The following is a 27,428-nucleotide window of genomic DNA, read 5'->3' as shown; positions in this document are numbered from 1 at the left end:
AAAAGTAAAATCCATATAGAACTAGACTTCTTTTATTTTATTTTAGAATAAGGTTTTAAACCTTATTAAACTCCATCTATTTTATATTGATTAGGATAAGGTGTTTCAATCCTACTAGAATATGGCTTTGCAAGCCTATAAATAGACATAGTCTATTCCTCTTGTATTTGAGTAAAAATTTTTCGACATAGTGAATTTTCTTCTCCTCTGCCCGTGGTTTTTTTCCCGAAAGGGTTTCCACGTAAAATTTATGTGTTCTTTATTCTTATTTATTTTATTCTATTTTATTTTTCACAGTCTTTGTTATATATAATGGCAGCTCCAAGACTCCTTGCTGGGTTAATACCAGTTCCAATGATGGGAATGGTGGCCAAATGAACCAAGAACACTGCAAACCCTATAGGTAGGGGAGCCAAAATCTGCAATGTAATTGAAATAAAGTTCATTAAAAGAGTCTATAATTCAAGTACCTCAAAAGGTCAGACTACTATTTGGTATTCCCCTAATTGGAGTGGAATTTGCATACTTGAAAAGAGAGGAATGGTTTAGACCAGTCTAATACTTCCAATTAATGAATCCTAGCGGCTAGCCACCTTGTTGATACATGGACGAGTTGGCAGCGCAAATGGTCGGTTTGCCCTGTTTAGACAGGGAGGAGTGCCAATAAGAAGGATGGCTGTAGTTAAAGAAGGTGGGAGTAGTGGTTTTGGCGAGATTGAAGGTATCTTTGGCCTTTTATATATTGATTGTTCCCGTCTTGAGGTGCCACATGATGAGTTAGTATTGGCAGGTCATGGATAGATTTAAGTAGAGTGGCATTATGATGTATCCCAAGTCATCTCGAATGGGACAAGATGGCTAGAAGACAATATGACAGTTAATGAGTGGGCTCACCATTCGGGCAAGTTACTAGACAAGGAGTCTCAAGTGAGAGTCATGCATGACTGTTAGGGCGTGACCATTCAGGGCTTTTAGCAATGTGTGAAACACCTCAACAACTAAGTAAAAATGATAGAAGGCCATTCATGCATCTAACAAACTAGGGAATAGCTCCTTCAATCAAATTTTTATCATTTTTATTATTAATTTAAAATTTAAAATTTTATAAATTATAAAAAATTAAATTTAAAATTTACCATTTGAAGAGAATCCTAACTCTGTAGTCTTCGTCCTTGGTTGACTCCACTAATAAATTTCAACTTGAATTTTGTATGTCAACTTGATGGTCAATGTGTTCCCTATTTTAAGTGTGGCCTGAATTCGAGTTGTGGTAATCGTACTATTATTAAAATTTTACTCTCCTTTTGTAATTCATCAAAAAATCTAATAAAATTAACTCTATACATCAAAAAAACATTATTGGAAAGATTTTAATTTTGATTAACACTTGTATTAATTAATGATAATTGTAGACTACATAAAAATCAAAATTTATTCATTTTTCTTTTAGTAATTATAAAATGATTAAACTGTCAAAGTAGTCATTTTGTTTCCTTTGGTTTACATTTTAGTTATTTATATTTGAAATGTTTTGTTTTAGTCATTTATAGTAAGTGACATAACTCGTTAAATCATCATTTCAAATGAAAATTTTAAGTTAAATTATACAATTGGTCCCTAGATTTTTTTCATTTTGAGCAATTTAATTTTTTTGCTTTTACATTAAAAGAGATGGAGAATAGAAGAAAATAGAGGGAGAAGCATAAGAGAACGAGAAAAAAAGAACGAAAAGAGAAAGTTAAAAGAACATAAAATAAAAAAAATAAGATTTTCAAAACAAAAAATATGGGGACCAATTCTATAATTTAACCTAAAATTTTATTTGAAATGATGATTTAACATGATACGTTTTTCTTACCATTATACCAAGAACGATAATTAACGACTTAATGACTAAAATGTTACAACATGTTAACGTAAATGACTAAAATATAACATTTCAAGTATAAATGAGTAAAATATAACATGAGTAAAACAAAAATAACTATTTTAATAATTTACCCTTATAACATCAACAAATTTAGTTTTAGTTTTATACGGTATATTATGGAACAAGTCAAACACAAGACAAAAATCTAAAATTCCATTACCATAAATCAATATTTCATAATATACAATTATTAAACTCATAATTATAATTGTAAAATTTTCCATTAATTCACAAATACTTTTTTAATTATAAAATTATAAAATTAATTTTCAAATTTGCATCTAATATATTTAAAATACACATGCCTGTTTAAAAAAAATCAAATAAAATAAATAAAACATGTGGTTTGAATCTAATAATATTAATAATAGGGTAAACTATAACCAAAATAACTTAAATAAAAACTCCTCTGAGATATCCTCTCTCCTTTGTATGGCTGCCTCATCTTTTAAAGGGGAATAACCTTCAGAAAAAACCCGATAAGAAACCTATTTTACTTTCCAAAAATGCCTATGAAACCATACCATCAACAGCTGTGTACATCCAATAAACCTCCCATCGCCCATCTTCCAACACAAGCTCAAGGATCTGAACGTCTCAGCCAATATTGCCGGTACAGGTGTGATTCCCTTCTCAAGACGATCGAATAAGTCAGTGACTGCCTCATCCACGTGCCTTAAAGCCTTAGGAACAATTACCAATCCATATATGCTTAAGGCGAAGATATTGACCCTCTTTCTTTCATCCGAATGTGTTAAAACCAACTCTCTCAAATTCTCCCAAGGGATACATTTACTGTCTCCCTTTTGTTGAATCCGAGCGGTGACCCAAGGCTAGCTTATCCCTGAAATGTTCATCAATTTCTTCGTGAAAGTTTGAGCATTAAAGACCTTGGCATAAGCTCTTCTAACTTGAACTTTTGGACACCTGAGCAGGGTAGTATATTCCTCCACGGTAGGTACTAAATCTACTTCCCCAAAAGTGAAACACTTATAAGTAAAATTCCAAAATTGAACCATGACTCAGAACAGATGCTTGTCCACCCTAATATCTAGCAAGTAGGATATATCGCCATAGTTTTGATAGAACAACTATTTGGTTCCTTCGTCCCAACGAGCCCATATATCTCTCAACTCTTGCAACTCATTCTGTGCTACATTGACGCGAGTGAATTCTTGCAACTCTGATATATATCCTTCTGCCAAGCTACTCCCTTTCTCCAATTGTAACTTCTCTGACCATGCACGAATGGCCACATTATCCTCAACTTTATTAAGAAATTCATTCTCCATGTCAAACTTTCTAACTTAGTAATCAAATACGAATCAACACCTCCTTTAGTATGCAATATCATGCAAAACACAATCAAAACAAAACACAAGTTAGTATCAAATATAAGTGATAAAATACAAGTGCGACAAAGATAATTATAATACACATATGGGCAAATACTAAGGCTTGATGCGGCTTTACCCAATAATAGCTCTTAACGTTCATTATATGTGATTCAGTTCTAAAGAGAAGGTACCTGAACCAGCAGATTTCTCAATCCTCACCCATTATAGGCTCATATGGATCGAGTTCGATTCAGGGGGATACATTTCCCTATGACCATGCAGAGATGAAAATCTCACGAAATCATAGGTACAGATGTACCCCGAAAGCAATCCACTAGCCTATACGGAGGTGAAAACTCACGAAAGCATAGTTTCTTACTCTCACTTAAGAGGTGTGACCACAGCGGTCATGCAATACAATGCAATATTATTCTACAAGACCCGAACCATAACGATCATACAATCAAATGCAATCGAAAGAAACATGATTTTTAAAACAAATTTTCAATTTTTGACAAAAGGACGGTAAATAATCAATTTTATGGCTTGACTCTCTTGTTCGGTCCCCAGTGGGGTCGCCAAGCTGTCGAAACCATTTTTTGTAGAATTTAAAGATATGGGATCGACTTTGAAAACGAAAATGTAGAGTCGCCACCAATCTTTTTATTTAGGTGTGATTGGGTCACCCAATAAAACACTTTGTTTTATTTAAATCGATTTTGGCCACGTAAATTTGAGAAAACGGGTTTGGGAGTCGGTTATATATGAGGAAGGATTAGCACCCTCACTACGCCCAAAATTGGTACCAAATTGATTAAGTATTGTCCTTATGTCTAAGTTTTAAAGTTGTTTTTAAAATATGGTTCCTTTTGAAGCATTTGAATGACTCAAGTTGGTTGTCAAAATTCTCTTATTTCAGAGGAATGCAGCATCACATCCAGTACGAAAGGACAAGATCCTTTATACCCTTAAAAACAACGATAAATTTTGACTTCTGAAAGTTTATACGTTGAAAATTACAAAAGGATGCTCAATTATTTAGTCCAACGAAAAATCAAAACCCAGCACGGTAGGGCACGATTCCCGGAATTTCCAAACATTGAACATTGCTTTGTTTTAGAATTTAGAAAACATGAGTGAAATTTTAAAGGAATATTCGATTATTTTGAGCAAACGGGAAATTGCAACCCAGCACGGTAGGGCACGATTCCCCAAATTGTCAAACACCGAACATTTCCTTCGTTTTGAAGAATTTTTAAAGACATGAGTGAAATTCCAAAGGAATATTCGATTATTTTGAACAAACGGGAAATTGCAACCCAGCACGATATGGCACGATTCCCTGAATTGCCAAACATCGAACATTTCCTTCGTTTTAAAGAATTTTTGAATGAATAGTTATAAAACTAGCTTAAAACGCATTAATTTACTTGAAATAAGATGGAATAATTAATTTTAAAGGGTTTGGGCCTTATAAAACAACATGTCGTAAACCAAAAAAAAGCATGGGATAATATATGTATGCATAAAATATGATAATGGATGAATGAAGATAATATAACTTATTTAATCAACTAACAAAACAATTAACTATAATTAATCTAAAAATTATAACTCAATGTTCAAGCATGTATGGAGAATAATTGACATAATAATACAAAAAACGAATAAATGATATGTAACAACAATCTATGGAATAATATATATAAAAAAAACAATCAAAATACAAAACAATGTAGAAATTAAGAGCTACTATGAGGCAAATCGATATAAAAACTATATATATAAAAATCATAAGTGAATAACACATGCAAAATTTGAAATAATTTATATATACAAAAAAAATTAAGTATATATATATATAACTTATTATTAAAAATAGTCATTAGAAAAGAGGAAATTTGAGTCAAATAATGTACAAAACATTTTTAAAAGAAATATCTACTTAAGGATAACCATATACATGTAAAAAAGAAAAATAATTTAAATAACATATACACTATATATAAAAAAAGATCGAATATGAGGATAAAATATAAATATGTATATATAAAAATATATGAAAATTTTAAATGAATGATAAAACAATTTTAATGATACAACGAGTTTTAAAATGGACCATATACACATATATGTGATAGCACAAAATAAATAGCATGTATCTAAAATAAATGGTATATGAAAACCATAGATTAATAATAAAATAATTTAGAAGTAAAAGATACTACAATTTTTAATTTATATTTTGAAAATAATTAAAACCTAAATAGACACATATATATACTAGATGATATATGATAAATAAAATAATATATAATAAAACCTTTAATATAAATAAATAAAAAGAGCAATGATTTAAAATGAATACTATATAGAATATTAAAATAGATAAATAAATAGTCAAATATGAAAAGATCAAAATCTAAGTAACTAGGGACCAAATCAAAACAAAAATAAAATTTGGGTTGAAAAAACATAAAGGAATAAGCGCGTAAGGACCAGATTAAAACGCATGCCTCAAAAAAAGGACTAAATGGGCACCCTTCCGCCAGAACGACGTCGTTCTCACGTCCTACCTCCAAGAGGTCAAGGGACTAAATCGAACCAAAGTAAAACAAAAGAGTCCAAATTAAAAAAAAATCGAATGAGATTGAATAGCAGTGGAAATGAGGAAGGACTAAATGGAGAAATTTCCCATTGATGGGAAACACACGGATCCTTCCCGGGTCCAGTCACGCGCGCGGGTCATGCCATGAAACGACGCCGTTTTTGGAGCCACTGAATCAGGCTCAAAACGACGTCGTATTCAATCCTTTAAAAGGGCTACAATTTGGCTGTTCAGCCACACTAGCCCTAGCCCCCCCTTTTGTTGCTCAGTCAAACCCCAAATGCTCCCCTAAGCTCCGATGCGCCACCACGAACGGCGACCAGCGCTTTCGGACTCTGAAGGGGTGGTTTTTAACCTTGAGATCCCATTCAGGCTTCGATTTCACCGAAGTGAAAGGGAAACGATGGTCGGCTCGCAAGGTAAACTCTTCTTTTCGTTTTATTTTCTTATGCTCAAGAGTACATGCAAAAACTAAGAAGAAAAGAATAGATTCAAAAAGAAGGTAAATGAAGCACCCGAAAATCACCTTTCAAAGTTTTGATTTTTCTTTGTATTGAGTTTGTGTAGTGTGCGTATATTGCGCATAAAAAAGATCAATACATTCTTTTTTGGCTTTATAGCCGAAATCTAAAAGAAAAATAAATATATAAAAATACAATATTTTTTCTTGCTTTTTGCTGCTTTGTTTGTCTTGTTTGTTTGCAGGTACGGGGTACAGGGCGTGTGCTGGCACTTGGCGTGAGGCGTACGGAGGCGCGAGCGTGGCTGTGGCGCCAGGAGGCCGTATGGGGCTTGGAGGCTGGAAGTTACTGTTGCGGCGCAAAGGGGGGTGACCTAGGGTTTCTGAAACTGTTTAAGTTTTTGGGCCGTTTGGGCTCTTATTAGGTTTGGGCTATGGGTTTTAAATTAGGGTTTTGGGTCTAGGTAATTGGCTCAAAGTCTGTAAATGGACATTTAATGGACTATTAATAATTGGGTTTTTTTATTCTTTATTTGGTCTTGATGTGGACCCGGGCAAATTGGCCTGTTTACAAAGGGTTCAATAACCTTGGAAAAAAAATGAAAGATAGACCACACAAAATAGCTGACTTCTCTAAAAGATTAAAAAAAGGATGTAGATGATGAACATACAGTTTTGTAGTCCAATCCTTGATTTTCTTCAGGAGAATAATCAACAGAACTTATCTCAACAAACTTGATAGTGCCATATTGCTTATTTCTCTCCCTTAGCATATCAACTTAATGACAACATAAATAATTAAACAGAGCGATAATGATTATGATAATTGTTAAGGGGTAGGTTGGAGTCTCAGACCCTCAAACTGTGGCGGTATTATGCTTAGGGTGTTTACATTCGGTTTTATCCCTGGGTTTTGTCTTCCAATTCCAGGAAGAACCCAACCGGGTTTACAGAGTTTAGGGACCGCCTCACTACCAAGGAAATATTAAGCATTTGACCTTAGTGGGATTTGAGGTCTATCAAGTGGTAGTGTTCTTAGCCACTAATGCCATATAAGTGTATGGGTTCCAACCCCACTAAGGCAAATGCTCAATATTTCTTTGGTGGCAAGACACTCCTAACGTCCTTGATACCGGTTAAGCTCTCTTCGGAATCGGGAGACAAAACCTGGTAAAACCTTGCATAGACACTTCACACACAATAACTCTGCTGTTTGAGGGGTGAGACTCTGGCCTGCCTTCAACAATAATGAACGCCAAATATTATCATAAGCCATATATATGAAAAACGGTGTACCTCACGCATGCAAAGCGGACAATCTCCATCATAAAGCATTTTAATCTTCCAATTTTGTGGGGAACTCTTTTCATCATCTTCTTTTCCTTTCTGGGATTTTACAGTATCTGCAGTTACCTCTTGTATTGCCCGAATCTGATACTTAAATCCTGGAAAAAAATGTACAACAGTTGGTAACAAATCAAACTCCCTGAATGAAAATTAAAATGTATATGTAACCCAAAAACAAAAAGGAATGAAGGCATACCAGTTTTGGGGTTAGGAAAAGATGTGAATCTTAGGAGAGGATGTGAAGGGGAATGAAGGGATCGTACCCTGAAAAACAATGGAGAAGATGAAAGGAGAAATGGGGTGGTTCTTTGTCTTCCAATGCAAGCACCACCAGCCATGGCAGCACCTCTCAACGCCATACTGCTCTTTGGTATTTGCATTTTTCCGTCGTAAATTCTAGCCATCACTCAAAAAGCGACCACCAGCTTTTATGTTGTAAAGTGGCAATCGCATCAACCTTAAATGCGACCACCAGCTTATGTTGTAACGTGGCAATTGCATCTTCTTTAGCGTTTGTCTAATCTTACACCCACACCCCTTTAGATTTATAGTGCATCAGTGTAAAAATAATCGTAGCCATGAAATTGTAAAAATAACCAAATTAATCATTTTCTCGCCCCTAATAGTCACACATGAAAAATACTAAGGGGAAATAGTAACAGTTGCTGTAAGAAATACCAAAGATAATTGCATTTCCATTTTTAGAGATTAATATAACATTATATTTTGTATAACATGGAACATATTCAAGCTTAGTCATACAATTTTGACTTCATATATCAAAGTGACACAATGCAAATCCTCTCAGAAAAGGCCTTGTGAACCAACCTACTTGGGATTGATCAAGGTGAAGCTAAAATCCCATAGTTTTTTAGCCAAATCTACGTCGTTAGCCATAGAGCTTGGGTTACTTATGTTGCTGTCCATGAAATATTCTCCACTAACACCTTTAACTTGTGGGTGTAATGCAACATAACATGTAGTGGCAGCTCCCTACAACCATACCAAAACAAAAACAATATATGGACTTGTGCTTGTATCTATCTTCTAATGAATCTCACAACAATTTGTAGAGAATAATACCTGCGGAATACTCTTGAAAAAATATTTCCCAATCAAATGGAGAAAGCCTGCTTTGAGGAAATGTATTGGATCAGTATTTTCAAGCAATGTGTTTATTTTCAAGCAATGTGTTTTTGGACTTGGTGTTTGGATATAAGTGAATTTACTCGAAAGTATTACCATTCATGAAACCATTGTGGCGCATAATATTGGTCAGTATTCCTCCGGGATGAAGTGAATTTGCTGTAATCTCCACCCCATCTTCCTGTTTATGTACAACAAAAAATAAGATTTCTCAGATCTCTCACTTGGCATGTTAATGGCGTCTTAACCGTATTCCGTACCTTTAGACGCCTAGAAAGCTCCTTGGCATGTAATATGGTAGCAAGCTTTGATTGTCCATAAGCATACCAAGAGGAGTATCTGTTAATTGGCAACAAATGACGAGAAAGAAATGGTTGAGCATTTTATAAAGATCTTGGACCAACAAAAACTGGTTCATTTACCCTGATTCGTCGTTGATTTTGTCGAAGCGGATCCCCTCGCTATATGTAAACCGATGACCTATCGAAGATACATTGACAATCCTCCCTTCTATGTTGCTTTCGCGTGCTGTTTTTTTCATAGTCTCCGATAGAAGATCGGTTAGAAGAAAAGGACCTGCAAAATATGTCAATGTTACTACATCTCATTAGATTTGAGATTCATGTAGACATAACGTTATATGAAATATATGAACCTAAATAGTTGGTTGCGAATTGCAATTCGATGCCGTCGTGCGATAACATGAACGGTGTTACAACCCCGGCGTTGTTGCTTGCAAGCCAAGAAAGAAAATGTTAGTATAACAGCAACTTTAATAATTCAACTTTGCAAGAATACGAAGTTCTTACATTAGTAGATTCAAGGGAAGATTAGAGGATTGATATTGTGATGCAAATTTTCTTATTGATGCCATTGAGCTTAGATCTAATTCCATTACATCAATCTTAGCACCAGGTATTTCTTTTAGTATTGCTTCCTTGACATTCCGACCAGCATCCACATTCCTTACGGCCATAACTACGTGGACACCGCGCAATGCAAGGACGCGGGTTGTCTCTACACCAATACCGCTCGATGCTCCTGAAATGAACTGATATAAGTAATCGAAAGTGACAAGCATGCGTATTTAATCCATCAAGTCAAGCTCTCTACAACACATTAATAGTGACGTGACCCGAAAATCCTGTCATATTCGGGGTTATTTGATTGGCGAAGACGCATCAATCTCGTACTCTACGAAAAGAAAATTTTCCCAAAACTATCCGATCAACCAAACAAAAGTTTAGCTTAAGAAAATGACAACTACAAGGATTAATGAAAGACAAGACAAAAACCCAGAAAAGAAAAAACCGAACCTGTCACAATGGCAGTGAGGGCAGATCCATCAATCCCTTGAGTAACTTCCTCTGCTGTAGAAGAAGAAGAGAATCCTGATGGTCCTTTACTTCCAAAAAACCACATGTTTTCTTTTGCAGTTTAATCTAAAAAAGCTACACTCTGGATTCACTTAATATAAGAAACTTAGCAGGGTTTGTTTTGGGCAAAAGTCTTAAACTTTACCAAATCCTTGATAATACAGTGGTTGACCAATGAATATGGTTCTTACAAAGCAACAATATCTTATGGGAAAAGAATGGAAGTGGAAATCATGACAAAACGTTATTGACCAAAAAGATACGTAAAAGGACAAACCATGAAATACACGTGGCTGTAGATTTTTGACTTACAAAAATATAAAAACGTGTTGGAAGTAGAAAATTATCAACTTTTCTGTATTATAAATTATAATTATTAAATATTCTGCTTAGGCCCGAAGATTCATTCGTGAGAAGATTTAAAAAATATATATATAAACTCAAAATTTGGGTACAAAAAATTACTCAATCTTTAAGCAAGAATTTTTTTGCCCATATTCAGCCTAAAATTTGACAATAAATTAGGTTATTATTTGCTTTTGTTTACTGTTTTTATGTTGTTATTATTATTTGAATATTGTATAATTCTTATTTTATTATTAATTTTACTTGTTAAGTTATTTATATTGATTTTGAATTTACTGGAAAATATTTATTTTAATATTTTTAGTTTATTTGATATATTATATTTTAAAATTTATTTTATATAAAAATAATCTAAAAGGAATTATCTTTGGCGGGTTGAGCTTGAACAAAATTTTTGACCCATTTTTTGAGCTGGATTAGAAAATGAGCTTAATTTTTGCACTAACTCAACCCATGATCATCTCTATTAAGAATTATAATTATACAAATAAATATCTATTTGACTATTTTTCCCCATCATTAAAAGTTAAATTTAGACTAAAATGCCTAATAATCCTTTTAAATATATCAAAAGTACATCTAATTTAACTCCTGGTCATGATGTGTACATAATTAAGTCTCTTGAATTCATTTTTTTCCAGTGAAGCATTTAATGGGCCATTAAGTGTTGATGTAGCAATTAATTTAAAAAATAATTATATGATAATTGATGTGAAAAATGACAACGTGAAGAATTTAATTGATTTTTATTATTATTTTATAATATTCTAATTTTTTATTATTTTATGGGACTTAATTAGATATTCAAGTTAAAAATTTATTAAAATTTTAATTTTTTAAAGTATAAATTATTATAGAAAATTTTAAATGTTATAAATATATTTAATATTATACTGCAACAAGTAGCTAGATATATATACAGATTAATAGGCAACTCTAGTTAATTAGACCCACCAATTAATGATTTGATCAAAGCCCAGCTTTATTGACTGTAACCTGTTCGAATTTTTCGAATTTTAAAGATAAGATTGTAACATGAACATAAAGAATACTAAAATAAAAAGATAAATCAAAATCCGAGTCAAATCCATAATGAAAGCTTGCAACAATTGCAATGGAAGTAGTATAGAGGGGAACATATGGAGATAAAAAAGAATCCTTCATTGATAACTAAATACAAGCATATATCTCTAGGATAATTTACACACATTAATTAACACCATAAAACATAATCCAAATTAAGTGAGACAAAAAGTTGAGAGACACATCAGTTAAGTAGATGCACCAAAGGACAACATGTAGAAGAAAACTATGAAAAGATGCAAAATAATGATTATATCATTTTCAAGCTCTGGTCTTGAAAGGAATGGCCCTGATGATTATCTGGTGGTAAATTGCAGCAAGAGCAGCTCCAATGAAGGGTCCAACCCAGAAGATCCACTGCAAAAACATAAATAAAACTTCAAATCAATCTCTAAATGCCATCAACATAGAGAAAGAATGGCCGAATGCAGAAGTATATATATGTACTTACATGATCATCCCATGCATGGTCTTTGTTATATATAATGGCAGCTCCAAGACTCCTTGCTGGGTTAATACCAGTTCCAGTGATGGGAATGGTGGCCAAATGAACCAAGAACACTGCAAACCCTATAGGTAGGGGAGCCAAAATCTGCCATGTAATTGAAATAAAGTTCATTAAAAGAGTCTATAATTCAAGTACTTCAAAAGGTCAGACTAGTATTTGGTATTCCCCTAATTGGAGTGGAATCTGCATACTTGAAAAGAGAGGAATGGTTTAGACCAGTCTAATACTTCCAATTAATGAATCCTAGCGGCTAGCCACCTTGTTGATACATGGACGAGTTGGCAGCAGAAATGGTCGGTTTGCCCTGTTTAGACAGGGAGGAGTGCCAATAAGAAGGATGGCTGTAGTTAAAGAAGGTGGGAGTAGAGGTTTTGGCGAGATTGAAGGTATCCTTAGGCCTTTTATTCATTGATTGTTCCCGTCTCGAGGTGCCACATGATGAGTTAGTATTGGCGGGTCATGGATAAGTTTAAGTAGAGTGGCATTATGATGTGTCCCAAGTCATCTCGAATGGGACAAGATGGCTAGAAGCCAATATGACAGTTAATGAGTGAGCTCACTATTCAGGCAAGTTGCTAGACAAGGGAGTCTCAAGTGAGGGTCATGCATGACTGTTCGGGCGTGACCATTTGGGGCTCTCAGCGATGTGTGACACACTTTAACAACTAAGTAAAAATGACAAAAGGCCATTTATGCATCTAGCAAACTAGATTTTGGTGTATTAAAAGGCCATTTATGCATACTAGATTTTGCATCTACCAAACGTAAAACTAACATATATATAGGTCTAATCCAAACTGAAAAGGAGCTAAGAGAGCTCATGCAGTGAGTGTATCATCTAGGGATCATACAATAGGACTTCAAGCCCCTCAACAACTTCATTTGGAGCCAAACCAAGCTATATACTTTGTGAACATTAAAACCAAGAAGATAATTTATGTAATGAAAGTTAAGAGGCAAGTGAGAATAAGGACAAGAACATAGTACATACAGGAACGTGAGAGTCTCTGGCATTTCTCTTGGCATCAGTAGCAGAGAAAACAGTGTAGACAAGAATAAAAGTGCCAACGATTTCAGCACCAAGACCATCACCTTTGGTGTAGCCATGGTTCACAACATTGGCTCCACCACCCAACATCTCATATCTACTGTCTCCTTCGAATCCTTTCACTACACCAGCTCCACAGATAGCACCAAGGCATTGCATGATCATGTAGAACACTGCCCTTGTAAGGGACAGCTTCCTTGCCAGTAACAACCCAAAGGTCACAGCTGGGTTAATATGGCCACCTGAAAGTTACCCAAAAAAAAAAAAACACAGATCTGGGTATTAAGCATCTTTCAAGAAAAAAAGGTTCGAATTTTGAAAACAACCCCTCAAAAAGTTGAAGGAATAAAGTGACCTGAAATGCCAGCGGTACAATAAACAAGAGCAAAGATCATGCCACCAAAGGCCCAAGCAATGCCTTGAATACCAACAGTAGTACATTTGGTCTTAGATTGAGAGACACCCATGACAGTCAAGACAGTGATGTAAAGGAACAAGAAGGTAGCAACAAACTCAGCAATTCCGGCTCTGTAGAAAGACCATGACTTGAGCTCACCAGGCTCAAACAATGGTGCCGGTGGTGGCTCCTTGTAGTCCTTGTCTGTTTGAGCTGATGTCCCAATAGGTTGTCTCTCAGAGAACTTGTTGGCTCCTAGCTTAACATCCTCCTCTTTGCCCTCCATTTTTTTTTTTTTTTGTTTCACCCACTTAACAACCAAAGATTGAAGCTTCTTTTTCCTCACAAAAAACCCAAGCCAAATGAGTGCATACCAGCGACAGCTAGAGAATATGGTGCCTTTATAGATGGGATAGGATACAAGGTAACGGTGCATTATTATTTCGGCTCAAAGCAAAAATGGGTTGTCTTTAATTTCTTTTTCTTTTCTTTTTTTAATGTTTCTTTTGTCTCCTTGTTTTAATTATTGTATTAATGGTATGAAAATATTCAACATGATAAAATATTTTTTGTATTTATAATTTATAAGAATGTTGTGCATGTTTTAATTATTGATTTTTATGTTATAATTTGTACTATTCGAGTTCATGTCTTTCCAGAATAATCGCTAATATAGTATTTGAAAATTTTTATTTAGGGATTATAAATAAATACACATGTCTCAAGGTTTTGATAATATGATTACTCTCATATCATTATTAAAAATTATTAATAACTCGTAACACAGTTAAATAGTAGAACTCTAAGCATTATCCCATATCCACCTAACAATCATAATCCAGAATAAAGGCAAATATAAAAGTAATACTGCAAACTAGTTTGATCTGTCTGTTATCATTGTGAAGGTAGTATTTGATTGGGCGGTTAATTTGCTTACATCACCGCAATAAATAAACAGTCATTTTATCTAACTGACTGCAACTCTTTTTCTTTTCCAATCCTTTTGGACGGTCGTGATTTGTTGGAGGAAATTGTCGTCACTTTCACAGCATTTTATCGTGGAGAAATAATATAAAAAAACAGGGATAAAATTGTCATTTAATGAGAGATCAGCGAAGAGAAAACGGGAAGAAAAATCAAAAAACGGAAAAGAAAATTCGGAAGGGTAGATAGAAGAAATTGTACCGTTTGGGTTATCGTTGTGGGAAACGGTGAAAGTGACAGACACATTAGAGTACGAACGGCAATACATTTAACATGATTCTGAATTATTTTAAAAGGGTAAAATTAATTTTGAATAATTTTCTATTAAAGTTAATATTTAAATTTAGTAATTAATCTTGAAATTGTCTAATTTTTATTTAAATTAATCTTGAATTTAGTAATTATCCCTATAACGTATCTGAGTTCAAACTTCGATATAAAAATAATTATCAAATTAAGGACAAGTGTTTAATTTAAGTTCTAATATGGAAATAATTAATAAATTTAGAGACAAATTCAGACAAAAAATGATAATAATGTAAAACTACCTTAACATTTCTACTATTAATTATTTATTATCAATTTTTTATATTTATTTTACAATCTATATTTAAAATTTATAATTATCCGCTCTCAAAAATATCATATCTATAATTCTAATATAAATTCCCTCTTTAATTAACCATCAACAACCATATCAACTCACCATCTATATATTGGCTTTTTCCAAGACTAGAAAGGAAGGGAAGGTTCATGAATGATGATGAATAGCTTAAATAATTAATTTCGTCATAGGTCATTCAATGCCGCAAATTGCAAGCCATGTCCCCAAAACACAGCTAAAATTTGTTTAGCTAAAGACATGTCATGGATATTATTATTCCTTATCCATATTTTAATTTTTTTTAATAATTTCGTTATAAATTTTGATAATATCTATTCTTTTAAATGTAATAATTAAAATTACCTACCATTACTTCCTAACTTATAAATAAGTGAATAATACGTTTCAAATAAGACTCAAATTTATATTCTCTTAAATTAATAATAATATTCATATCAATTAAGAGTTTCAACCTTTATATTATATATTATAATATAATTTTTTTATGTCCTATACATTATAACAAAACAAGAAAAGAGGGTCTGGAATTTGGACCACATATCACATATGCCAATGTCATGTCTTCTCATTTTAAATTTGCTTTAACTCTTTTTTCTTTGTTTACTTTATATGAAAAAAGACCAAATTTATGATGCTAAGACAACTCATATTTCATCATAGGGTACCCTCACATCACATGCAGCCGCATTTGCCCCCACCTTCCCCTCCAAGCTTAGCCCTTTGCCAACTCAAACCATATTTTTCATATAATAAAGCAAATGTGTTTCAAAATTTCAACTAGGAGCTTTCTAGTAGTTTTAGAAACCCAACCAAACCAGCTTTCTTTTTCTTTGACACTTGATATTTGATATGACCGATGTCCATTTTGGTAGCATGTGGATGTTAGTGAGACACATGTCAATTATTCATATGTTACTTTATTTAATTCAAATACGAAATATTACATTAACAGACACTTATCATAAAGATTCAATCAAATAATATACATTCAATTCACACTTGAATTTGATAATTTTATAAACAAATTAATAATTTAGTCATCTATACAATATTACAAACAAAAATAACTTCAAGAAGAATCAAGAAACTCGAGACTTTGGATCTTTGTAGCCAAACTTTGATGATTGTTTTGCATGTCTTGAGAATTAGCCAACCCTTCAGTTTTGAGGCAATGGGAGTGTGTCTTGTGACTTCAAGTTTCTGTAGTCAGTGGTGAAGTTAAAAGGGGTAAGTAGTGATCTTTGATCCCTAAAAATAATAAATCTATCATTTAATCCTTTAAAATTTTATAAAATTACACTTTGATCCTTTTAAAATTTATGATTCAAATCACCCCTATCTGTAGCCAAATTTTGATTACTGTTTTGCATGGCTTGAGAATGAGTTACTCGCTAGGTTGAAGTATGCATGTATATATTGTGTTCTGGTTTTGGGATTATTACTATTATCAAATTATCAACTGAATTGGATCCCTTCCCTTTCACGAGCATGCATGACCATGTCTAATTTAATATTCATTTGAATATCTCTGGGCTTTGATATGTTTTTAAATGTCTCCTCCATTCAATAATTAATTTCAGCAGAATGCTTAATCATTGATGCATTCTTTGTTGGTCCATGATCATTCATTTTTGGAGGCTCTTTTATATACTTCTTGAGCTGTAATGCCCTGTCCTCACCCCTTCCAGGATTTTTGGTATATTCCATATCCACTTTACACTATATTCAAAGTTCAAAATTTGTTCATGATTGTCCTTCTAATAATGTCATCTTCAAAGTTCGAACATGTGTTCTCTCTTTAAGAGTGCAATGTAACTTTCGTTTTCATTGCTTATATTTGCAACCACGAAATAAAGTTTATTTTCTTCAAATTCAACTATGGAAATACTTGAAAGCAAAATGAAGCAGGTGGTGGGCTGAAAGATGTAAATTATTTTGGAAGCAATCCTTTGAAGCTTATCAAAAGCACACCTTTTTCTTTTTTCGAATGAGACGTTTTAAATTCATAACATGCCTTGTTTAGCATTAAAGGGCATTAAGATTTATGCTAAGAGTTAGTTCTACAATATATAATTACAAGGATCTTACTTTTCATCGTTCAACTCTTCGATAGTTTGGTGTTCGAGTAGGATATGGGGACAAGGTCTTTCTGGTTCCCCACTTGTCCAGAGAATTCTTAGATCACCTCTCTTTCTTCCTAGGGTCAAAAAGGTTCCTGCAAGAACGACGAGGCATTAACTTTACTTCTCAGCCGGTAATAACACGATTCCGGGACCAAGGAAGAAGAAAACTGATTTTTGTAACAAAAAGTTACCAAGTGTAAAAGGGACAATGTAAAGAAGTGCTGGTTGACCATGTCCATCCATCAAATTTAGTGCAACGTACGTAACAAGAAGACCTGCCACGGGTGAGAAAGGATTAGAAAACTGTCATTTGCAAACCCCAATTAAAAAACAGCTATGGCAACAAAATGAAGAGAATTTTCAGAAGTAATTTTTTCATTCATTTATCGAGAAATGAACTATGTTTTCACAGTCTATACACGAAAAATTATCGGTCCTTTTGTTTTCTGAGACTAGCATGATTTCTTTCTTTTATCATCTCATACCTAAGCCATAAGCAATCATTGCCCACACGAAGTAGCCAGCTCGAAGAGACTTGTTTGCCAGCCAATCATACCTGTACCCCCAACTGATTCAAGTAAGTTCTAAGCAGAATTTGAGAATTCAATGGCCAAAAATGTATGCTTATATGATTTGAAACTTAGCAGACAATAAAAAAGGTTGCCATTTCTGTCATCACATAATCCTTGGGCAGGCAAACGATACACAAGATAATACATCAAATTGCTTTTGTTAGAAGAAGCAGGAAAGGCTGATTTCTTCGAAAAGGAAGGTATGAACATTAAGGGACAGGTTTGATTAACAGAGCGTTGAAAGGAATAACATATTTTGTAAGTGAAGACAGCAAAATTTCGAACCTGAGTGAAAATGCTACCAGCAATCCAGGTAAAAGGATATCACCAAATCCTATTATGCTATAACCACCCCATGGATCAAACATTCGTGGGATCTTCAGTAACATCGGAATTCCATCCTGCCCACTTTTATCACCACGAGCAACCTATGGAATAGACGCAAGCAGTCAGTGTTGCTTTCTAGCCATTCCATATTTATATATCCTTAATAGTCTAAAGACTAAAACGCCCGGATTCTGATATAGCACGTGAACTAAAGTTGGATGAGGTGGATTACTTACCACGATCATCACGCTTTCATGGAACAACTTCTTTGAAACAAAAACCCAGAAGATGTCATATAAGAAAGCGCAACTGAGTAGAACTGTTCCCACCTGATACGCAAACCAGCTAGATTATATCATAATAACAACGTATTCCCGATAAATAGTAGTATTTGTCAAAACCATGCCATATTTTATTACTTTGGACATTCAAGAAAGAAAATGTTAAGCAATCTAAGAGACAGTTCGTACGAATCTAAAATATAACAAGAAGAGTAAAAGGATTTGAAATGCTACCTTGAGATTAGGTACATGGACAATTTGCAGAACTGTGATTATCAATGCAATTCCCTGAAAAGAAAAAAATTTATAAAGTCGAACTCCGCAATGTAATTCTTAATGCGGTATTCTAATACATGATGAATGAGATAGTTCCATCAATGACCAGTTAACAAAAAACATGGCTTGACAGAAAACAAAAAGGATTTCCATCAAAAACCCAGAAGGAAAAAAGGTACCCATGCATTAGTTGAAACAGAAGCTTGTTCAAAGTTCACTCTTTTCCATTTATGGAAAAGAAAAATGTTGCCGAAAAAGATAAGGTATAAAGACTGTATTAAGACGGGCACATTCAAATATTGAAGCACATAGATATTGCTTTAGTGTAGCAACTAGTGAAAGTCGAAAAAGTTTAGGCGAAAAAAAAGGGACATAGTAATTTACAATAAAGCAACTTAGATTATCCCAAATGTATTAGGACAGTAAACAAGATAGTACATCCTTACGAGTATATCTTGACCTATCCAAGCAAAGGAAACATTGCGGTAAACAGCCCAAACAACAGCAAACGCAATGCAGAAAGGGGAAACAGCCAATGTAAGGTATGAGACAGCTCCAAACAAAGGAATTTTAACGTATGATTCTGCAATGCGCTTGAACCACCTGTAAGAAATAAAATTTATTCACAACATTGAAAAGATGAATTAATTCCCTTAATTGATGAAGGTTATAAAATTAAAGAATGGTATTTATCTAGGATCAAAAAGGAAATTAAATTCCTAGGCATCCATGGCAACAAATGTAAGAACATTTTTTTTCATATATTGCTGAAAGCCGGAACTATTATGAAAAAAAAGGGGTTTTAAATTAGATCCTTTTGTTTAACTTCTCATAATTCTTTGATGGTTATCATGTAGAGAATAAAACTTGTTCACTAAGCAATAAATTTACAAGAATCAGTCAACGAATACCCAAAAGTTTACATGCAGGCTTGGCACGTGTTGAAATGCAAACTTCTCATAACATACTGAACTCATACTAAGAAATTCATGAGTACCTTGACAATAAAGCAACCAAGCAAGTTTGAAGGCCCTGCACATAAATTAAATTCAGAGTTACATGCTACTACTTCATTGAAATATATGGAACAATTGAGGAAAAGAACCAGTAATGTTCATAGAAACATGTTTAGTATGCAAAACTATAACATGAATTAAGAGAAGCGGCATATGCATACATGCATGTATGAATAAATAATTACTTGGAATCACACATAAAAATAAGTTGTACCTCCACACCACCTATGCAGAAAAGAACCACCAAGAGCTCCACAAACCAATACGCCATAAGTTTGTAAAGCATAATCAAGAAGCAAGATGCAAAAACAACAAATAAGACAGCTGATCTGGTGTTGATATTCAAAAGGCCACCAGAACCGACATGCCTGGTATCTGGAATTTCATCTAAAGCATCCTGCATTGACAAGCTACAATCCACAAATTAAAAAGCATAATATAGCTGTAAATAAACAGATAAAACTCTAAATATGCTGGAGGGAAATACATAATAAATTAACTGCATGTGACCTTTAATAGTTTGTCATGTTCAATAGCAGCTTCTCTAGCACTCCATGCAGACCAATATGAAGCACACAATATCGTACCAACCGCCATCAACCATAGAAACACTTCGGCTATGTCAACTAGAGGTCGTTTTGGAGAGTAAAGCTGTACAGACACTGCAAAAGTTCAAAGCATTTAGAAAGATATCATGTATAGGTCATAGTAGGGCAATCATATATGCAGATGACAAAATTTAATAAAACAAATATTAGAGTAGAAGCTTACCCGATGAATTACTTGTCAGCATTTTCTCCAAGCTCACACCAGCATCTTGTGGGAGCATGACAGTAGGTATGTGTATATCTAGATCAGTTTCATCAGGATCACATACCATCTTATAAAGTTCTGCACGAGAAGAAACAAGCTTGACCTTTAGCAATGCACATGTACTCCAATGTCTTTCTAGGTCAAACTATTTATAGAAAAATAATCTAAGAAGTTACCATCAATCTCATACTTTTTCACAGGAACCCAAAAGGGTAAACTTCAGAGTAATGACAAAGACACTCAGGTTATTTATCAACAATGCATTTGAAAACCTCGACTGCTTAACACATGCATCAAGTAACTATAGGAAACATTATTACCTTTTTGGTTATTTATAATGAGGAGAGCAGAAGCATTAGCTGCCTGTGCATTATTTGCCTTGGTAGTGAATTTGCAGTGACCTCGGTCCACCATAATGACATCATTATCAAGCTAATAACATCAAAGTTATGCATTCACACTTGCTTGTTGTGCATGATCATACATACATGTAAAAGAGTATTTCAATAGCCAAATAATCAAACCTTATTCTTCGGGTGGCTACAACAATCACGAGGGTCAGAAAGAACGAGGCGTCTTTGATTTGCATTTTTCTCCTTTGACACTATAGCAGTACCAAATCTAGCACCAACACCAACAAACTCTGCATCCTCTATGCCATTAACCCAAGTTTGAACTTTGACCTAAAAAAGTCATGATTAATTGACAATTAAACTCAACAAGATGCAATGGAGAGTCCTAAAACAAAATGACAGAAAGGGCAGGTAATCCTATATGTTATCACCATGAATCATACAAGTAAATAGCTATTATCATTTATTACAATTCCTTACTCAAAAATTGAAAATTTTATAAACTAAACCACTTAGATAAGCAGTAACTATCTATCTAGATAAACAATATACCAGTCAACAAATTTATCAAACTGAAGCCAGTCTAGACAAATTTGAGTCTTCAATAAACTAAATTAGTTCTAAAGAAACAAGATTTAAGTGTTTACTACTACCAAACTCAATTAAAAAGGAAAAAAAAAAAACAAGAATTTAAGCAAAACCCAATTGAGAAAATCAAGAAACAGGATTGGGTAAAATACAAAGAAGGATGCTTACAAGAACGAAGTCGTTCTCACAACCAGGCTTCTTGGGAGCTGAATCATCGTCGTGTACTATATCACCGGCGGTGACGGAACATGGGTGACAGACAAGTGAAATTAGAGCTGATACTAAGATTACTTTGCAAAGACTTTGCAAATCCATTAATGGGGGATTTCAATCTTCTTCTTTTTCTTCTTCTTCTTCTTCCTACTAATTCTACTTGTTATAATTCAACTTCAAGAGGACCCTTTTGAAAGTTCCTTTATTTCTGTGCATCACATAAATGTTTGGTTTCTTTAGGAATTGTTGGGATTTGTTCCATAAAAAATTAAGAAAAAAAAACAATAAAATTATTAAAATAATGAAACGAATGCCATAAGCAAGGCAACTGTCAAAGCCTCAAAGCTAAATGGTCCACCTAACTGAAAGCTTGTGAAAACATACCTCCGACGTCGTTCTTCGTTTACTAAGCTAATTGGCACAATTTGCAACCTACAGACAAATTAATATTAATATTTTCTTTTTTATTTATATCTTAATCTTACATTAACATTCTTATCATTACCCCAATTCAATTAAAATTTATTAAAAATATTATTTTACATGTAAAATAAATTATTTATTACAAGGCCTTTTTTATATTTTTATAGTTTTATATGAAATCAATAAAATTCAATCATAATAATATTTAAAATTTTGAACCGGTTAAATTTAAGTCAAGATCTCAATTTTTTATAAAATTTAAAATATATTTATTACGTAATTCTATTTTTCACTCATAATCTAATAACCCATTTAAATAAAAATAAAACTTTTATGAGATAAAAAAATGATAATGAAATTATAAACAAAACTTTATTAGCCTTCCATCTTTGCACATATAATTTATTTTAATTAGTGATTTTAGTTATTTTAATTAAATATTTTGTATAAAATATTTAAAAATAAAAATATCATTATAATAATATTTATTATTTTTTAAATACTTTTTAAATTATTTATTAATATATTTTATATTTAATTACCTTGTGATGTTAATTTAATTAATTCCTCACATCAATTTAATCAAATATTTAAAGCTGATTGAATTTTAACTCATAGGAAATAAGTGGGAGCATACTTTTCACCCCTATTTAAAGGTAGGAAGGAGTTATGGAAAAATTTTAATATTTAAGGAAAAACTACACTTGTAGCCAACGAATTATTAATATTTTTTTATCACTTAACTATGAAAAATTACAAAATAGTCACTCGACTATTCAATTTTGTCTTTTTGACCACCGACTAGTTAATATAAAAATTAAAACGCCAAAAATTCAATATAATTAGGGATCAAAAGATAAAATTAAATACTTCAATGACCATTTTATAATTTTTATAATTAAATAATAAAATAATTAATATAATTTACCTTAAATTTAAAGTCTTCCATTGTAATCACCTCCCTTAGTCCAACCTATTTTTGCAAAAAATAAAGTAGTGAGTAATTGGGTGTCTTTTAGTATTTTGTGGTCTCACCTTACATCATGAGTGTTTCTTGCACATTTTGCCCATTTCTCAAATTGCATATCAAACAAGGAAATTTGCCTATATTTTGTAAAGGAGTCATCTATCTTTTCAATTTCCACTAAAAATTTTTCTTAAAAAATTATGTTTTAATGTTATTTAGACAAAAAAAAAATGTTAAAATATACTGTCAATTAGACTTGTTCACGAATCGAGTTATCCGCCTAGGCCCAAAGGTCTGTCAAAATTTGAGAGGATTTTGGCAAAAATATTAAGCCCAAAAAATGAAATTGGGCAAAAAAATTCTGCCCTTTTAAAATATGGGTTGGCCACAACCCAATTCGCTTTTAAGTTTATAATATTTTATATTATGTTATTTTCATATATTATGTAATTTAGAACACATTAAAAAAATAAACATATACTAAATATATAATATTACTCTAAATAATGTTAAGATGACTATATAAAAAATTCAATAAATAAAAATGTATACAATTATTAAATATTAAAATAATATAATATATTTTTAAAAATTTTTAAAAATAATAGGGCGGGCCTAAAATGGGCTTGGGTTAGTCTTTTGTAAATATGGACAAGTTTGGGCAAAATTTTAAGCTCAGATTTAAGGTTAGGCCGAACTTAGACAACCATAAAATATATTAATATCATGTTTAGACCTGGCCCGACTCAACCCATGAGTACCTCTACAGTCAATCCTTATGCTTTAAAATTTTTAAAATTTAGTCGTGATAGTTAAAAAAGTTAAAATTATACCCTCTTATCTTTTTTATTTAAAATCTTACTTCAATTATTAATATCGTTATTATTTTTCAGCAAAATTTGTCAATTTTTCATATTAATTAAACTATCTTCATATAAACAAATCAAATTGATCAATTTCGATAGAAAATATTAACGATGTTAATAATTAAACTACCATTTTAAAATATCAACAATATATTTTGAACAAACAAATTTAATAAATGAATATTTTCTTCCTTTTAATCTTCTCACGAATAGTACCCATCGGAGATTTGAGCACATAAAGTTTGGTGAATGTATTTAGGAAATCCTCTATTATAGGAACTGTATTATATTAATCTCTTTAATCTTAAATAGATCAATTTAATTCCTTTACCAAGAAAAGAATTAAATAAGGTTAAATTGGAACATAATTAACATTTATTGTTTTAAAAAATGACATGAATTTTTATTTTTTTTACAGTTCAATTTCAAACAAAATGTTCTACTTGCAAGATCATAAGAAGTTTTTAAAATATAACTCATTATTAACGGTAAATATTAACTCTGTTAAAATTTAATTTAATTTTTTTTAATAGTATAAAGATTAAATTGATCATTTATTTAATTTGATCCAATCCAGATACTAGAGAGACCTACCAATTACTCTATTTTAGATATGAGAATATGTGCAAAAATTATTCATTATCTTTTATTATTATTGAAAATTAAGGATTTGCCATTGACATCCAATTACAAAGTACCATTTCAAGAATCTAACCAAATTGAACTATATTAATGGAATACTTTTTTTATAGAAAAAAAAAAAAGACCAGAAAATCAATGTTGTTGCTGTTGAACTATTGTCTGAAAAGATTTCCATCTTTGATGTTTTGCATCTGATATGACATGAAGCAATGGTGATTGTTTGATGCAATAAGCTGTGATAAATTATAGCTTCCTCCTCCATTATTCATCATCAAACTCGCTGCTTTCCCATTATCCTTTGTAACACACTGTGGATTCATGCTTGAACCAACAACATCAATGGCTTGATGAAATGGGACTCCAAATCCACTTCCAATACTTGAACTTGAGGGACTAGTTTGATTAATGGAACCCATATTTTTGGACCCCATCAATGCTTGAAATGATCCTTGATTAGGTGACATGTAGTTATAGAATGAAGAAGCATCAAGCCCTTGATTTGCAACAATGGGCTCAGTTGGTTGACCTGAAAGACTATGTAGGAAATTCCGAGCAACCGATGATCCGAACTTGTCTCCGTTAGTACCGGTCATTTTGCCTTGATCTTCGGCTACTTGATGGTGGCAATTGTTGCGATCAACCGCCTTTTTGCCTTTCGTAGTGCCTTTTTGAGCTTCTATTGCCAATATAAAACTCTTATGACCTTGCAACTCCTTTACTTGTCCGGACTCGACTCGATCTCCCGATAAGTTCATACGGTGTTGGATTTGGATACTTTTCTCTGTGTTATTCGGATGTTTTTTGTGTTGATCGTCCACTTTCTTAGCCTTTTTCATTCCTCCGTGACCCCGTTTTCGTTTCTTCGGTTCGGGACGAGTATAATCCGATATCAATTTCTTCATTTCCTCCAACATCCATTTCAATAAATCTTGTTTTGTAACTTTAAGATCCTTCAATAAAGATTCCATCAAGTTTTTAAGTTCATCCAATGGATCAGCAACATGAACACTTGTTTCATTCCTATTTAAATCAACTCCTTCCTTGGTTTTACATTTCTTGGCATTCCCAATCGATTTCATATCGTCGAACGAAGAATCGAGGCTGTCACCTTCGTTCCTCCGTAACTCCCACCTCTGTTGAAATCCCAATTCTCCCATTGATGCTTATGAAGAAGATCCAAAAGTAATAGAACTTTTACAAAATGGTCCACAACTGAACTCAATACAAAGAACAGATGAAACCTAGAATTTAAAACAAATAGAAAGGTATAATTAGAAGGTAATCAAAGCAAAATAGTTGGCTTTTTTGTTGTCTTTTGATATGTTATGAATTACAAGATTTGCTTCCCTGTATAGTCCCATTAATTCCATTTTACAGTTTTTTGTGTGAAATAAATGGATAACTCATACTGATGATTTCACTTGACTGCCAAGTATGTAAGGATTTTTCCCTTAACAAGAAGAATTTTGCTTTGGTTACCTCCTAAAGTTCCTTTGGATGGCCAGCATGTTTACCCGTGGTTAGTATATCTTATAATTTGAATTTTATTTTTATCGAAATTAGATTGAGTTGATTAAAGACTATATTGTAGATCTCGTTATCTAATCTTATCTTTATTAGAATATTTGTAGTCTTTTTTAGAAGACTATTTTGGTGGGAATTTGATTGTAATTGATATATATTTTAGCAAACAAATCTACCCTGTTTTTTTATAAGATAATAACAATTGCACATCAACCATAGTACCCTAAGCTAGAGGAAGAATTATCTCTTCCTAATTGATCCGCTAGGTATATCCTGAAAAACATGTGAATCAATAGGAAATTGCTTCATCAATCCGGCAATGTGCAATCGTATTAGCCTCCCTTGAGACATATTGGATCACTACCCTCTATTGACTTCGGACAGTTCAATAATTCTTATAGCTAAATCCCTATTCAGTTAACCTTGAAAACTACTTTGAATGGATTCAATAGCAAGACAACTATTCGTTTCTACGATGACATTTTTCCATTTTGCCTTCCATGCAAACTGGAGGCCATCATAAATAGCTCATAACTCATCTTGCTCAACATTACTTCTCCCAATGTTTCTTTCGATTCCTTAAAGCCATTTACCACATTCATTCCTAGCTACAACCGCCGAAGATGCTAGCCCCAAATAAGAATTACGTGCCCCATCTGTATTCAATTTAATCAATCTACTTTAAGCTTGTTTATTTAGATGATACAAGAGTTAGCACTTATATTTTGTTCAATAAGAAATTTGTTTGAGAGTGCATTTTTGTTAGACCAAGCATCGATGGTTAGAAAAATCTCAAGGACAATAAAAAATAAATAATCCTAACAAATAAGATCATATAAACACAAATTAAGAAAGTTATTTATTTTAATTTTTATTCTTTTTGCAGATAAAGCACAAATGGAGTGATAAATTGTTGTTTGTTGGCATCATACACTAGGTTTCATATGTCACCCATTCCCTTTTCCTAAATTTGTATTGGAAAAAAACTTTAAAGATCAAGTTTTAATTTTTTTTACATTTAATGCAATAATTTTATTAAATTTAGTAAAACATAATACATTTGTTATATTTATATATCATGCTAACCCATGCTAGATTAACAGTTTTTAGAGGAGATTTTCTCTTTCTTACATGTCAAGAAAGAAGAATTTTTTGTTAGACTTTAGTGGAACTAAGAGTTAGTTCTAGCACTTGACTTCTTTTTTGCAGTTAAGATCCTCGCAAAATGA

At 32.7% G+C, this 27,428-nt stretch overlaps 3 protein-coding genes across 6 annotated transcripts; all 3 read right to left on the bottom strand.

Moving 5' to 3' along the window:
* Positions 1–6,399: 6,399 nt before the first annotated feature.
* On the bottom strand, positions 6,400–10,394 carry LOC108482939 (short-chain dehydrogenase TIC 32, chloroplastic-like). 2 transcript variants are annotated; one of them, XM_053026336.1, is made up of 9 exons: positions 10,145–10,394; positions 9,638–9,869; positions 9,484–9,560; positions 9,251–9,404; positions 9,089–9,167; positions 8,925–9,009; positions 8,766–8,812; positions 7,879–8,675; positions 6,400–7,780 (listed from the first exon to the last, which is right to left on the bottom strand). In XM_053026336.1, the coding sequence occupies exons 1-8, from the start codon at positions 10,248–10,250 to the stop codon at positions 8,511–8,513; spliced, it is 945 nt and encodes a 314-aa protein (XP_052882296.1). In that variant the 5' UTR covers positions 10,251–10,394; the 3' UTR covers positions 6,400–7,780; positions 7,879–8,510. The 2 variants fall into 2 exon arrangements, with proteins under 2 accessions (XP_052882296.1, XP_017641541.1); XM_017786052.2 differs by having other exon boundaries at positions 7,946–8,675.
* Positions 10,395–11,710: 1,316 nt separating this feature from the next.
* On the bottom strand, positions 11,711–14,108 carry LOC108482938 (aquaporin PIP1-1). Its single transcript, XM_017786051.2, has 4 exons — positions 13,565–14,108; positions 13,153–13,451; positions 12,105–12,245; positions 11,711–12,010 (listed from the first exon to the last, which is right to left on the bottom strand). Exons 1-4 carry the CDS (start codon positions 14,040–14,042, stop codon positions 11,915–11,917), a joined length of 1,014 nt encoding a protein of 337 aa, XP_017641540.2. The 5' UTR covers positions 14,043–14,108; the 3' UTR covers positions 11,711–11,914.
* Positions 14,109–17,145: 3,037 nt separating this feature from the next.
* On the bottom strand, positions 17,146–22,274 carry LOC108482937 (signal peptide peptidase-like 2). Of its 3 annotated transcripts, none has more exons than XM_017786050.2 (15): positions 22,162–22,274; positions 21,733–21,985; positions 21,148–21,306; positions 20,944–21,055; positions 20,582–20,701; positions 20,321–20,472; positions 20,025–20,207; positions 19,792–19,826; positions 19,241–19,397; positions 18,753–18,806; positions 18,474–18,566; positions 18,196–18,338; positions 17,824–17,894; positions 17,530–17,613; positions 17,146–17,430 (listed from the first exon to the last, which is right to left on the bottom strand). In XM_017786050.2, exons 2-15 carry the CDS (start codon positions 21,877–21,879, stop codon positions 17,300–17,302), a joined length of 1,641 nt encoding a protein of 546 aa, XP_017641539.1. In that variant the 5' UTR covers positions 21,880–21,985; positions 22,162–22,274; the 3' UTR covers positions 17,146–17,299. The 3 variants fall into 3 exon arrangements, with proteins under 3 accessions (XP_017641539.1, XP_052882287.1, XP_017641538.1); XM_053026327.1 differs by lacking the exon at positions 22,162–22,274 and adding an exon at positions 22,141–22,156; XM_017786049.2 differs by lacking the exon at positions 22,162–22,274 and having other exon boundaries at positions 21,733–22,151.
* Between the last annotated feature and the right edge of the window lie 5,154 nt (positions 22,275–27,428).

The sequence above is a fragment of the Gossypium arboreum genome, chromosome 1, assembly GCF_025698485.1.
Source record: "Gossypium arboreum isolate Shixiya-1 chromosome 1, ASM2569848v2, whole genome shotgun sequence".
Taxonomy (NCBI): domain Eukaryota; kingdom Viridiplantae; phylum Streptophyta; class Magnoliopsida; order Malvales; family Malvaceae; genus Gossypium; species Gossypium arboreum.
This window is presented reverse-complemented; position numbering and strand designations above follow the sequence as displayed.

Bases quoted from the DNA above. Each gene is read 5' to 3' on its own strand.
- LOC108482937 (XM_017786050.2), bottom strand. From the start codon at position 21,879: ATGGATTTGCAAAGTCTTTGCAAAGTAATCTTAGTATCAGCTCTAATT. The intron at 20,702-20,943 runs GTAATAATGTTT...CTTCTCGTGCAG, and splicing joins CATTATAAATAACCAAAAAG to AACTTTATAAGATGGTATGT. The intron at 17,614-17,823 runs GTATGAGATGAT...CACCCGTGGCAG, and splicing joins AATGATTGCTTATGGCTTAG to GTCTTCTTGTTACGTACGTT.
- LOC108482939 (XM_053026336.1), bottom strand. From the start codon at position 10,250: ATGTGGTTTTTTGGAAGTAAAGGACCATCAGGATTCTCTTCTTCTTCT. The intron at 9,405-9,483 runs GTTCATATATTT...CATATTTTGCAG, and splicing joins ATTCGCAACCAACTATTTAG to GTCCTTTTCTTCTAACCGAT. The intron at 9,168-9,250 runs GTAAATGAACCA...GCCAATTAACAG, and splicing joins AAAATCAACGACGAATCAGG to ATACTCCTCTTGGTATGCTT.
- LOC108482938 (XM_017786051.2), bottom strand. From the start codon at position 14,042: ATGCACCGTTACCTTGTATCCTATCCCATCTATAAAGGCACCATATTC. The intron at 12,246-13,152 runs GTATGTACTATG...ATTACATGGCAG, and splicing joins CCAGAGACTCTCACGTTCCT to ATTTTGGCTCCCCTACCTAT. The intron at 12,011-12,104 runs GTAAGTACATAT...ATGTTTTTGCAG, and splicing joins ACCATGCATGGGATGATCAT to TGGATCTTCTGGGTTGGACC.